General features: G+C 54.8%; 1 protein-coding gene across 2 annotated transcripts; it reads right to left on the minus strand.

Annotated features, from left to right (window-relative positions):
* Positions 1-3,824: 3,824 nt before the first annotated feature.
* LDLRAD1 (low density lipoprotein receptor class A domain containing 1) lies at positions 3,825-13,056 on the minus strand. 2 transcript variants are annotated; one of them, XM_040470349.1, is made up of 7 exons: positions 12,871-13,056; positions 12,133-12,187; positions 9,881-9,883; positions 9,442-9,567; positions 7,261-7,398; positions 5,384-5,512; positions 3,825-4,173 (listed from the first exon to the last, which is right to left on the minus strand). In XM_040470349.1, the coding sequence occupies exons 1-7, from the start codon at positions 12,940-12,942 to the stop codon at positions 4,025-4,027; spliced, it is 672 nt and encodes a 223-aa protein (XP_040326283.1). In that variant the 5' UTR covers positions 12,943-13,056; the 3' UTR covers positions 3,825-4,024. The 2 variants fall into 2 exon arrangements, with proteins under 2 accessions (XP_040326283.1, XP_040326284.1); XM_040470350.1 differs by lacking the exons at positions 3,825-4,173; positions 9,442-9,567; positions 9,881-9,883 and having other exon boundaries at positions 5,390-5,512; positions 7,261-7,367.
* Between the last annotated feature and the right edge of the window lie 734 nt (positions 13,057-13,790).

Here is a 13,790-nt window from a genome sequence, read left to right on the forward strand (position 1 = left end):
CTCCTGTTGACAGGCCGGTTCCCCCTGGCCTGGCCTCCAGCTCTCTCTTCCAGGGAATCCTGGCTGAGGAAGAGTGAGATGTCAAGGGGCGGGGTGGGGGGTATGACAGGCTCTGGATCTGGACCTCTTAAGGTTTCATCCTGGCCACGTGATCTCAGGCAAGTAACTTTATCTCTCTGTGCCTCTGTAAAGTGCGAATAAGCAAACCAGGTTCCTGGAACGTTTGCAAACACGAGGGGAAATGAGATACAAGGGACAAGACGTAGATAAGTTTGTGACACTGCTTGGCAGATACTACATGCTGACTCAATGTTGCCTTTTAATAGTCACTAAAGTGAAAGGTCCCTGGCACAGTGCTTGGCCCTCCCGTTTCTTCTGCTTAAAACTTTAAGGTTTCCCAGCGGCGTTCACATTCTGGATCTCACTTTTTCTTCTCAATGAGCCTGCAAGATAGTTTGACGATGACATCACGATTCCTGATGCACGGAAGAGAGACTTCTTTGCAGCCCCTCCTCGGAAGGAAGAATCAAATGTGTTCCTCCTGCTAAAGACCTCTGCCAGCACCCTGCAGTCTCCAGAGTCAAGTTTACTCCCTGCAGCCCAGAGTCGGAGGCTTTTCCTCACACTGCAGCCACGGGGTACCGTCTCACATTCCCTCAGCCACCGGGTGCCCTGCCTGCACACTTCAGCCTGGGCTACCCTGTCCCTGCTTCCCACTTGGCTCCTGCATGGCCCTACTCGGGCATCACCACCACCAGAAGCTTCCCGGTGTTCAACAGCAGACTGCCACAGCTAAGTGCCCAGGCCCCTGGCTCTGCCCCCGACCGGTCGGAGGGTTAAGCTCTCACTTAGAACTGTGCATGCGTGGCTCATAGTAAGCACTCATCAAGTGCCAACTGTGTGCACCTGGAAAGCTGGCTTTTAGTCCTTGCCTTGCTACTGGCCCACTGCGTGGACTGGGACAAGTTTGTCCCAGCCTTGTTTCTCTGTCCTGAGAAAGGAAGCATCTTTCACATGCTTCCTAGGGGCCCGTGGAGGGGTTTGGTGGAGAGAGGAGGGTAAAATGATGTGCAAACAGTGGGGCCTCCGGGCACTTTCTTTTTTTAAAACTTTTTTTTTTAACGTTTATTCATTTTTTGATAGAGACAGAGCGTGAGTGGGGGAGGGGCAGAGAGAGAGGGAGACACAGAATCTGAAGCAGGCTCCAGGTTCCGAGCTGTCAGCACAGAGCCCGACGCGGGGCTTGAACTCACGGACTGTGAGATCGTGACCTGAGCCGAAGTCGGACGCTCAACCGACTGAGCCACCCAGACACCCCGAACGGGCACTTTCTGAAAAGAACCGCGGCCACTGAAGAAGCCCAGGACTGGATGACCACTGGGGTCCACCTGCCTCTACTCTGCAGGGCCCAACTACGGCACCAATAGGAAATGTTTTCCTGGCGGGAACCTGGCACTCTCCTGCTGCCCGAACCACTGAGGCTGACTGGTGTGAGCAAACTAAGGGCATATTCCCATGGCCTCCTCCCAGCAACTTTGTTTTCAACAGCCAGGGCTCAGGGCATTGGAAACACATTATATCTGAGTGCTGGAATGTGCCTCTGGAACGTTCCTTGTTCCTTTCTTCCCCTGGAGACGGGTGTCCTGTTGGAGAAGGCATGGCCCAGGGAGGGAGGACTGGTACTCCTTCTCAGGCCTCTGGACTCCTCTATCTCCTTTTCCCTTTTCCCATGCCCCCCCCCCCCCAGGCACCCATAGGGACCTCCTCTCCCCGCCCCCCACCTCACTCCCATAGGGCCCTCCTCTCCCCACTGCCCCCCAATGCTCCCATAGGGCCCTCCTCTCCCTGCCCCCACCCATGCTCCCATAGGGACCTAAGGCCCAGGTTTCCCCACCCATAAGTAGCCCTTGACTACCCCCTCTGCCCAGTTGGTCCAAGTGCTGGCATCTCTTTCTTGGATTATTGCAATTAAAGTTCATCAGAGGTCCAGAAAACTTCCTTGCTCCTTGGCCCCGATGATGCCCACTGCCCTTAGGATGAAGCGTGACAAGCTGTGCCCTGAGGGATCACATCCCTCTTCGCCTCCTCACCTTGTCTCCTACTGTCTCCTACCCCCAGCCCATGCTTTGGCCTCTCTGGCCTGCTGGGCATTCCTTGGCCGAGCTGTGCCGTCACACACCCATACTTTCATTCACACTGGCCCCTTGGAGGGGAATGCCCTTCTCCTCCACCTCTACCCCTGGAAATTCTCCTACCCTCCAGAGCCAGCCCAAGTGTCCTTGCTCTGGACCAGGTGTCAGAAGTGCCTCACTTGTGCCGTTAGTTGGAATGAAGCTCAGCCAAGGGTGCCAGAGCCCCGGGCTGACCATCCCTCAGCCAGCATCCCTGAGGCACCTTGTTCCAGGAGCTGGTCCTCAGGTCGTCAGTGTCAGGGACATGATTGTATCCTCACTCCCCAAAGGCCTCTCCTTGGTGCCCTGATCCCAGCATTTCCTGTTGCCCATCCATCCCTCTACGTGTGAGGTGCCTCCCCCATGAGACTCTGTTCCTCATGTGCTGGGATCCAGCTGTCTTCACTCTTGGGTGCCTGGCCCTGGCTTGGCCCACAGCACGTGCACGGAGGCTGTGCAGTGAGTCAAAGGATGAACTGGAGCTCAGCAATCTCTCAGATGCTCATTTTTAACTCAAAACTCACAAAAGACTGCTATATAAAACCAATTAATTTCCAATGGAGATATGTCTGTCTCCTTCAACAGGAACCCTCTCGTTGGCCAGATTCTAAGTCTCTCTTTTGGAATAAGGGCAGGCCACATTCTGCCCTTCAAGCTACCTTGTTTAAATACCCCACAGAGATTCTGTTCCTGGCCAAGGTATAAATCACATTGGCAGCAGGAAAGGCTTCAGAGCCTAGAGACCAGAGACCATGCTTGAGTTCCAGTTCCAGCACTGTCTTTGCTGTATGACCTGAGCAAGCCATTTCTTCCTCTGGGCCTCAGTTTTCTCATCTGCAATGGGGATACCGTCCTCTTCTGTCTGGCTATTGTGAAACCAGAAAGTATTCAAAGAAACAGTTCATTCACTCAGACACCAGCACCAAAATACAACACCCACTTCAGGAAACCTGGGCTGTTTGGCTGGGCAGCTGATCACAGGGTGGGGGGGGGGGGGGAGTGGTAGGGTGGAGAATGGGCAGTGAGCAGCTCCTCAAGCTTCACTTTCTCCTGACCCTCTATTCTCCAGCTCAGAGCCTCCGGTGACAGCTTCCCAACGGCTGAATGGCCTGTACCCTGCCTCATATGCAATCTTCTGTGGTCAATCAGTAGCACTCACTGGGATTACCACATTGAGAAAAATGCTAAGGCTGCACGTGAGCCCGGCCGTTTGTCTTAGGTACCAGAGGGGCAGAAAGTGGCATACACTTCACATGTATGTTCCATCCCTAAGAGCTAAATTCCTTAGCTTGATTTTTTAAATCCCAGACTTAACTTTTTTCTAAGGGGTGACAAGGTCAGGATCTGCAAGCCTGTCTTAGGGCAGAGGAACATATTTCTTCTGTGTCACCCAGAAACAGGCCCAAAATCATGGAGGCAGATTCCATTCATCTTAGAAGCTGCCTATTACGGTAGTGAGCCCTTATCACTGTAGGCATTCAAGGAGAGGCTGACCAACTTGAAGGCAGGAGAGGCAGTTTTTTAAGAGAGAGAGCAAGCAGGGGAGGGGCAGAGTGAGAGGGAGAGAGAGATTCTTAAGTAGGCTCCATGCTCGGCTCAGAGCCTGGTGCAGGGCTCGAACTCACGACCTTGAGATCATGACCTGAGCCAAAATCAGGAGTTTGAGATTTAATCGACTGAGCCACCCAGGCGCCCCCAGGAGAGGGGATTCTTGTTCACAGGCAGTGGTGCATGGATCCCACTAGATGATCTTGTAGCCTCCTTCCTGCCTTCGCGTTCTTGGATGTGATGCTCGTGTGAAGGGTTATGAGTCCCGTTCCAGCCAGCCTCCCAGCCTGGCCCGGGTGGCCCCCTCAGGGTCCAGGACAGGAGTATTCATCAGACCAGTCGGAGCAGTGCTGCGTGTGGTCACGGCACAGGACCCTTGGGATGCAGTCACAGTACTTGAAGACAGTGGAGGGGCAGCGCCACCAGCCGACGCCACAGGGTGGGCATGCAGTCACTGTGGGCACAAGAGCCAGCAGAAACGCTGCTGCTGTGTCCTGGAGTGCCCTAGGCACTCGCCCACCCCTGGCTCTGAAATCTGCCATAGCTCCCCATAAAGCCACCCCATCAGACATGGGTCGCCTGTATGCCTTATCTCCCAGTGGGAGAGAGAATTTAGACTCCCCAAATCATAGGCTATGTGACCACACACAGCCTTACCCTGTCTGAGCCTCAGTTTCCTCATCTGCTCAAGGATGTTATTAAGGAAGATAAGCAAAGCGCCAGGCCGTTGGTCAGTGTGGGATATTAAGGAGAGCGTATTGTCTCCCGCAGCCCGTCTTCCCTCCCTCGCTCTGACTCAGCCACGCCAGCCAACTTATGGCGACTCTCGGAGGATGGCTCACAGACTTCCTGCCTTCACCCTGTACCCTGGGCCTCCAGTGTGCTTCTTGCACACTCAGCATCTGCCTGTTAAAACCTGCTTGAACAGTGCCTCTTCTGAGAAGTCTCCCTTGATTCTTACCCACCCCCCCCACCCCCTGCCCCGCAAACCCTCTCTAGGGTTTTTGGAACCCAGCACTTCCTTTTGGCATCAACGTGATGTTAGTCCTGAGGGTAGGACACATGTTTGACTCCTGACTATCCCCCAGCAGAACCTGGCACCAGGGCCAGCCCCTCACAGTGCTCGGAACACGTTTGTTGATTGAACAATGGGGAAGAGATTGAAAGGAATGTCTGGGCAGTGAAAGAGCTTCAGACTTGTAGTCAGGAGACCTGGGTTTATACCCATGCTTCTTTCCTATCACTTATTCTGTTAAGTCCCTTCTCTGGCCTCAGTTTACCTACATATGAATTTGGGGCCAGTGATTCCTATGCTGCTTCCTCACAGGGCTTTTGGGAGGTACAGAGGGGATGGAGGAAACTCGGGTTCACATCCCAGTTCAGCCATGTACGTACTCTTTGCGTGACCACCCTCTGGGCCCCAGTTTCCTCATCTGTGCCCTTGAGGGTGAGCTCCCCACCACAGAAGAATAACCTACTCCAGCAGGAGCCACCTGGAGTGGTAGTGAGCACTCCACCACTGGAGGCATTCAAGCAGGGGTAGAGAACTTCATGGTATGTGAGAAGGGGAGGCAGGGGGAACCTCTGAGATTCTCTGGTCAACTTCTGCCCTTTGGCCACTGCCTGGTCACCTGCCCCAGCCCGGCCTGTGCCCAGACCCTTACCTGGGCTCAGTTCATCTGAGCAGTCCCCGCAGTTGTTAATGCCATCACACTTTTGGTCCGAGTAGATCCAGGAAGTCGGGTCTCCACAGCGGGCCACGAGGAAGCTGGGGAGGCTCTGGGGCACATCCCCTACAGGGGGACAGGTGAAGCAGGGGGAAGTCCACATCCGGCCTCCAGACGTCTATCAGGAGGTGGATTGTCCTGGCCACCCTGGCAGTTGCGAAACGGGCTCACAAGGAGGTTTCCTGGGGCGGAGGTCACGTCAAGGGCAGAGGAGTGCTCTTTCCCTGTCTGCCCAACAAGATGCCCAGAGAGTGGCATCTCCCTTCCTCATTCCCGGCTTGGCTCTGGTGCATGCCCACCCCACACCAGGGCTTGCACTATTCCTTCCTCCGGAAATGTCCTTCTTGACACCTCTCCAAAACCATCCCACTTCTAAGTCCAGGTTCAAGTTCCTTCACCTCCAGGAAGCCTCCAACAGGAACATAACAAGAGTAAACATGAAATCTTGCATTCGGGCGCCAGAACTCAGAGGATGCAGGTTCACATACTTTGTGAGAGGGCGTCAGAGCACCGTTCTTGCAAGTGGGTTCTGTGTTAGAGGGGTGAAAGGGCTACCAAAAATTCACATAAACTCAGGCCACATCACGGAGGCCTTTGGGAGTGGAAAAGCCTTTGTTCCTTGGACAAGCCAGGGCCAGTCAGAAACGTCATGGATGCTTCTGGAGCCCGACCAGGGAGAGGGGCAAGGGTAGCTGGTGTGTGTCCTATGGTGTGCTGGTGGAATGGAGAAAACCAAGCATGAGGGGATGACTGTAGGAGTTCAGAGTGTGGCCCGAGGAAGGAGACTCTCACGGTAGGCGAGAGAGCAATCTGCAAATCCATGCAGTGCCACCATCATGGAAGATAGATTAAAATGTGGTTCAGATGAGAGAACAGAGTTGGAACCAATCAAGGATGCTGCAGGGAGACAGCTCTAAACTTGGCACAAGGGAGACATTCCCATGGAAACCATGTGATGAAGGAGGGGAGCAGTGCCTCACGCTGTAGTGAGCCCCCCATCCTAGACGTATGCAAGCAGAGGCTCGGTGGCCTTTATTGGGTTTGTTATGAGGGCATTTGAGCACGAGCTGGGACATGGACCAGATGACCTTTAACATCTCCTCTAGTCTAGCGTGTCCACGATAAAGTGACCCTTTCCCCATCCGTTCCCCCCCCACCCACCCACCCACTCCAACACAGTAGACTCTCTCCCTCCTACATGGAAAGTGCCTCGTCTACACAGCCATGATTTTTCTCTCCTGAGTACTGTCAGGTCTCTAAGTTCTGGGACCAGGTTTTCCCACTCATTCACTCATTCCATCATTGATTCAGGAAATCATCCCAGATCTAGTCCTCTGCCAGGAACTGGAGCCCCCAGACCAAGTAGACCAGGCCTGCCCTAGAGGGGTTCACAGTCTGGTGGGGGTGGCCAATGTGCCAATGTGAGTAGGGCTGGGACAGGGGGAAGCACGGGGGCTATGGGAGCCCAGGGGAGGGAATTAACCTACTTTGAGAGTCAGGGAAGGTTTCCTGGTGGAGTTAACACTTGACCTTTCCCTTGAAAGATGGATACAGGTTCTCAGGGAGTGGAGATGCACAGAGCGAAGACCTTCCTAGCATGGGCACGTATGTGTGCATGTGCCTGGGACAGGGTGAGGACAGTGCTCCTCGCTGAGGGTACCATACAAGCAAAGGCTGGGGGACATGAAGGTGCCTGGTAGACTGGGGACTGTAGAGCTTCAGTATGGCTGCAGGGAGAACAGAGTGGGGGGGCAACCGCAAATGGGCCCTGGAGGGACCCACTCGGGGCAGGGCAGGACTGAGCAGGTACTCACGGCACATGGCCTCGTCCTCATCCTCGCCCTGGGCACAGGTGCGGACGCCATCACAGACCCTGCTGGCTGGGACGCAGCTCCTCCGGTCGTGGCACAGGAAGCCTGTCCTGTTCATCAGTGTCACACAGGTCTGGACCCCTGAGTTGGCAGGGAGAGACCCTAGAGGCTCAAGAGCGGTGCTTACAAGGACATCAAGAGTACCTGAAGCTGAGCCTTACACTGAGCCTGCCCACAGGACCAGGTGTGACCCTGGCGGGATGGTGACGGAGATGAGGTCCAAGCCCCCACTCTACCATTTGCCAGCTGTGTGACCTTCAGCAGACTACTTGACCTCTCTGAGTCTCAGATTCCTTGTCTGTACAATGGAGATCAGAGCACAAACCCCATAGGACTGCTGGAGAGATTACATGAAAGCTTGTGTGTGAATGACCCTACCACAGAGAACAGGCAGAGTGAGTCATGGTTCCCTCCTTTACTGAGAGCTTAGGGCCAGTCTCATGGAGGCCCCTGAGGACAGCGTTCCAGTCCATGAAGTGGTTTTAATCGTGGAGGTCCTGGTGCCAGATCAGGTTGGCAGGAGCAATCTAGTGGGGCCTGCTGGGGACCATTAGGCCACAGTCCCTTACCTGTGGGCACAACTTCATGGGCTGCAGAGCCCTTTCACATTTGTACTCTACTGTTTCCCCCCAAAAGCCCTGTGAGGTGTCATCATTAGCCCCACTTTACAGATGAGAAAAGTGAGGCTCAGACAGATGCAAGGCCCAGTCCCACCGCTGATAGCCCAGGCCTGCTGGGGCTGGCTCTTCCCTGAGGCTGAGGCTGGCCCCCCAGTGTCCAGCTGAGAGTCTTCTCTTCCATCCCACTGGGGGGAACACCCACCCCGTGGCTGCTCCAAAGAACTAAAGGAGAGAGACTGGCAGACAAGTGGGGGGTCACCCTGGCCCCACGGGCTGGGCCTGTGTATATATACGTGTGTGCAGGTTGGAGATGGGATCAGGGCTGTGCACGTGTGTTTGGGCACCCATGAACCACGTCTCACCTCCCGGAGCTAGCTTGGCTTCTAGGAGAGGGACTGACTCTCAGAGATACTCACATTGTCACACATACATACACACAGTGACACACATGCACATACTCAGACACGTGCACACACATGCACATGAACACACACACAGACACCCGCACACACACTGACACACACATACAGACATATGTGTCATTCACGGGCACATGTGTGCAGCTCCACATGTGTTCATGTCTACCGGCAGTGCCCATGTTCTTGCACAGGCACATAGAGTACTGTGGATTTTACCCCCTACCCCCACATTGTCCCCTTATACCCCCCCACCTGGCTCCAGAGACCTCTCTGAGAAATGACACCCCACCCCCAGCTTAAGCCCCTTCCCATGGCTCTCTGGACGGTGACCCCTCCCCAGGACAGCCCTGAGGCCCTGGGCACCTGCTTCGCCCCCTGCTCTTGCCCTGGGTGTCCCCTGGCCTCCTGCAGTCTCTCCTCCTCATGTTTCCTCTCATCCCAGGGACTCTACACATGGGGTTGCCTGTGCCCAGGACATTTTTCCTGCCACCCCCTCCAGTAACCAGTTCCCACTTTTTCTTCATGGCTCGGCTCCCTTTCACCTCTCAGGGCGCCCACGTGACTCCTAGACTGGGTCAGTGCCCCTGTTCCAGACTCGCAGAGCCCCCATTAATCCTGCCTTCAGGTGCTTATTTGATGAATGTCCTCTAATCTCCAAACTGCGAGCTCCACGAGGCAGAGACTGTGTTGGGGTTCAGCACTGAAGTCAGGGCTGCAGGGATGTCCCAGACACGTCCCTGTCCTTTATGGTGGAGGCAGATACACAGGTAGACGGCACCTCCCAGGATAGCCAGGCCAGGGGAAGAGGAAGTATGTGGGGCTGTGGGGACCGAGACACATGGCCTAGTCTATGGGCCAGGGAGGATTCCTGAGGAAGGTGATGTCAGGGCTGGTCCTCTCAATAACTCCTATCACAGATGTGCAAATGGCAGCTCAGACGTGCATGTGGGCCGAGTCTGCGCACACACCCTGGGAATTGTCCCAAAGCCTGTTCGTGGAGCAGCCAGCGGCATTAGGATTCTTTATCTCCCTGTCCCCGATCCCCTCCTGGTAAGTCCAGCCCACCCTCTCTTGACCACACTGACCTGGTGTGCGCGGGGGGAGTCCAAGGATGGTGACCAGCGCGATCAGGGCTGCGAGAGTCACCAGAAGCAGGAGCAAGAAGGCTGAGAGGCAGGCGCCTCGGCGTGAGCAACAGAGGGAGCCAAAGCCTATGATGTACGGGGTGGGAAACCAGTGACCAAGCAGCTAGGGATCCTAATCCCTGGCCCCTATAGGTATGCCTCCCCTCCTAGGGGTGCAGGGGCAGGAAGGGCTCCCTGGAGGAGGGGGTGCCTGAGCCTTCCACGATGCTCCCGGTCCTGCCTGTGGGCCCACCTCCACCAAGCACCCATCCCTCGCCCCGGCCAGTAGCTGGCCAGTGATAAACATGTCAGAAAAAACATCCCAGTCACTGCTCCACTGCCCTCACCCAGATGTCCTCCCTCGAGGACTTCTCCTCAGGGGGCCAAGAGAGATGCCCACCTGCTTGGTGAGCCCCTGCCTGGGGAAAAACTAAAGTGGGCCTTCATAGTCATTAATTTTTCAAAAAGAACCTTTATTTTATAGATGAGGAAACTGAGGCTCAGAGAAGAAAATGTCCAGGTCACTTTGTGCAGAGCTGGGACATGAGTCGTGCCCTTTGCAGGATGCCAGCTGATTGTCCATTCTGGAGCCAGCCAGGATGCAGGTTAGAATCCCAACTGGACCATACTGAGAAACCACTTTATTTTTCTAGGCCTCTTTCCTCATGTGGAAAATGGGGGTCATAATACCTACCTTAGGGTTGTTGAGAGAGCTAAGCTAAGCTAGTTAACGGATAAGAGCAGAGCTTGGCACATAGTAAGTGCTCTAAAGGCTTTAGCTATTCTTGTTTGCTGAGCACCGACTATGTGCCAAGCTGTATCCTAGGCGCTGTGGAAATAACTGTGAGAGGAGACATCCTGCTCCTTTAAATTCCCTGGCTCCTTTAAATTTTGCTTCCTCATGAAAATAATGAAAGAAAGCTTTATTAAGGACCTACGAGGTGCCTGCTCTGTAAAGGACAGAAAAACAGTAGTCATGGCTCTGTTCCTTATGCCCTGAAAGCTTGTTGTTGTACTTAGAGGACAAGGCATGGATGGGGAAAAGGAAGAGGGTGGGTGCCCACTGCTCTGTCCTCTGGGCCACAGTTATCGCAGAAAAAGGAGCGAGAGAGGTCTTAGGCATCTCGAGGTCTCCAGCGTCCCGTTGAGAGGCAAGACACACAGTAGGTGCTTTGTGACTACTCTGACCTAGAGATCCCAGAGATACGGGAGGGCCCCCAGTTCGGGTGAGTTCATGTCTCTTCCCTGCAGTCCACTTACATTTCCGGAGCTGCCTACTCTGTGCTTGCCCGCCCGTCAGACGGGTACCTGGACACGGGCAGCTCCACTGCCAGGCACTAAGTGTCGAGCAGGCATGAGCAAGGTGGCATGGCTGCTGGACGGAGGGGTGTGGAAAGCACAGGTGGGATTTCCACAGGCAGGTGAGGCGAGGGTGCAAGGACAAGGCATCCCAGGTAGAGAGTGTAAGAGTAAAGGCTTGACGGAGGGCGCTCGGGGAAGGGCAAGTGGCCTGGTGTGGCTGGAGCCCCTGGTGTGCCCTGGGAGAGGATCTAGAACAGGCGATGCAGCATGAACTGAAAATCCCCAACCCCCGCAGCCCTGGTCGGTGGCAGACACAGAGTAAACTCCGGTAGCCAGGGAGACAGCGGGGAGCCTGGTCAGCCAAGCAGCTGCTCCTCAAATATTTGTGCAGCACGGGCTGCGGGCGGGGTGTCGCGGGAGACGCTTGAGACCCATTGGCGGCACCAGGTCCTGAGCCCCGGTGAAGATGCCGCTCCGCAAAGCTAAAAAGCCCTCGGGCGCCAATACGTTCCGGACAGACGGGAACCCAGACAGTCTGTTCCACAGCCACGCCCACCGGGAGCCGCACTGGGAAATACACAAGCCCCGGTGTGGAGCCACAGGGACGCAGGGGCTTTGCCGCCAGAGGAACCCCAGTTCGAATTTGAACTCCACCTCTCCCACCTCCCAGCTGTGTGGGATCCCAGTTTGGCCAAGTTCCCCCAAACTCCCTTCTCCTCAGCTGCCCCGTCTTGTTACTGCCCCAAACAGGACCCCTTCCCGGAGCGGCCTGGGGATTAAAAAGAGGCCATACAGTGCCAGGCACATACTAGGGGGGTTGATTCTTTATAGCCATTATTATTATCATCCTCCTCTCTGGTTCTGTTTCCTCGGTGACAGAAATGGGCCAAGACAGGGCTCAATAGATGTGTGTTCCTTCCTTCCTTCACTGGATAAAGGGAAAGCAAACTGTGCTGGGTACACCGTGAGTCAGTGTCACAATGGAAGTGCTAAGTATGTGATTCTGCCCACTTTATCCCTCAGAGGTAAAGAGCAGAGCTCAGGTCATACACTCAGTCAGGGCTTTGGCTCCAGAGCTCTTCCCTCTATAGGTTACAGGGGGCGCTGTATGTGGCGTGGGGTCTGTCATAGGCAGCGCACAGTAGGCGCTCAACGAACGCATGGAGAGAAAGAACAAGCCTCGTAAGCAGGTGACCGTAAGCAGGGCTGGCCAGGAAGCTGGGAGCGGGTGACATTAGCATGGGGGCAGAGGTCCGAGGGACAGTGGGAGCCGTGGGGAGCCCTCTTCATGCGTCTGTAGCCGTGGCCCAGCCTCAAGGGAGCCCCACCTGGGAGCCCTCTGTCCTTTACCTTCCCCTCCAGGGAGGGCTTTGGTTCCAGCAGCAGCATTGCCATTGCCATCTCCCTGCCCAAGAGACAGAACGGGTTTTCAGAAGGGTCACGGAGAGTCTTCCATGGAACCACAGGCCCCCAAAGCCAGTGCGCTAAGTGCCTCAGACCTGCTTCTCGATTCCACACCTGCGCCTAGACTGTGCCCTCTGCCTGCAACGCCTTTCTCTCCACTTGGCAAACATTCCTCCTTCAAACTGGCTTAGGCTCCTCCTTGGAGGGGCTTTCCTTGATGCCCCCTCCTGTAATGGTGATGGCTGCCTCCCCTGGCCTCCTGTCCACCTGGTTCCTCTGTCCCCCTTCCAGCACCCACCACCCAAACTGTGCAGCTGGTTCACCTGTTGGGCCCCCTACAATCTGGGAGGGAGCCTCCAGAGCAAGGGGGACCTGGGCCACCTCAGCACCTCACCACTTTACTGCCCACTCCTTGCTCCGGGGTTGACTCCCCCAGGTCAGGAGCCATTTTAAAGCTGTTCTTGGGGCACCTGGGTGATTCAGTTGGTTGAACAACCGACTCTTGATTTCTGCTCGCATCATGATTCCAGGGTTGTGGGATCAAGCCCCACGTTGGGCTCTGCACTGAGCATGGAGCCTGCTTGAGATTTCTCTCTCCTTCTCCCTCTGCCTCTCCCCTGCTCACACACTCTCTTTCTGAAATAAAATTTGAAAAAAAAAATCAATCCATCAATCAGCTCTTACCTGGGGGAAGATTTTGTTCATGTCTCTGGCCTCTAGCTCCCAGCTCCAGCCTCCTGGCACTGGGGGCCCCATGCAGAGAACTCAGCGGGTTCCTGCCCTGTCACCAGGGGCAGCCTGGAGGAGGGAGGGTGTGAGGCCTGGCCACACCCTCCCTGTGGGCAGTCCCTTCCCAGGCTCCTGCCTGGCCTCTCCCCACCCTGCAGTCTGATGGCACACTCTCAGGTTAGAATCTTCCTGCCCACGTTACCAACCAAGAGCCTGTGGTTCAGAGAGGGAGAAATTGCCCCAAGTGTCGCAGTAGGGGGCAAGCGGGGTTCAGACCTGCTTTTTCCTCTACATCAGTGATGAGACTGGGGGATCTCCGGCCCCTCGGCCACATAAAGATCCAGGCAGAAATACCCAGAATTAATGTTCTAGTGGCTAAAAAACAGGAGTCGTCTTCTTATTGTTCTTCTATTCAATTTCATAGGTTATCTATGTAGAAAGAATATGAATTTTCCACTAAAATTATAAAGCAGATATAATTTTAAATTATTTTATTTTAAAAAGTAGCCATGTACCTTTTCTCTTCTCTTTTCTTTTCCTTCCTTTAAAATTTTCTTTTAGGGGCACCTGGGCAGCTCAGTCAGTTACGCATCCGACTTTGGCTCAGGTCATGATCTCACCGTTTGTGAGTTCTAACCCTGCATCGGGCTCTGTGCTGACACCTCAGAGACTAGAGCCTGCTTCAGATTCTGTGTCTCCCTCTCTCTGCCCCTTCCCTGCTTGAGCTCTGTCTCTCTCTCCAAAAATAAACATTAAAATTTAAAAAAATTTTTCGTTTAATGGTTATTTATTTTTGAGAGAGAGAGAGAGAGAATGAGCGGTCGAGGGGCAGAGAGAGGGGGAGAGAGGATCCAAGCAGGCTCCGTGATGTCAGC

The sequence above is a fragment of the Herpailurus yagouaroundi genome, unplaced genomic scaffold, assembly GCF_014898765.1.
Source record: "Herpailurus yagouaroundi ecotype Mexico unplaced genomic scaffold, PumYag 77, whole genome shotgun sequence".
Classification (NCBI taxonomy): Eukaryota; Metazoa; Chordata; class Mammalia; order Carnivora; family Felidae; genus Herpailurus; species Herpailurus yagouaroundi.

What these genes read in the sequence shown, in the direction of transcription:
- LDLRAD1 (XM_040470349.1), bottom strand. Translation starts at nt 12,942, where the DNA reads ATGGGGCCCCCAGTGCCAGGAGGCTGGAGCTGGGAGCTAGAGGCCAGA. An exon ending in ACTCCCCCCGCGCACACCAG is followed by an intron (nt 7,399 to 9,441) that starts GTCAGTGTGGTC and finishes CTGCCAACTCAG; the next exon opens with GGGTCCAGACCTGTGTGACA. An exon ending in CTCAGATGAACTGAGCCCAG is followed by an intron (nt 4,174 to 5,383) that starts GTAAGGGTCTGG and finishes TTGTGCCCACAG; the next exon opens with TGACTGCATGCCCACCCTGT.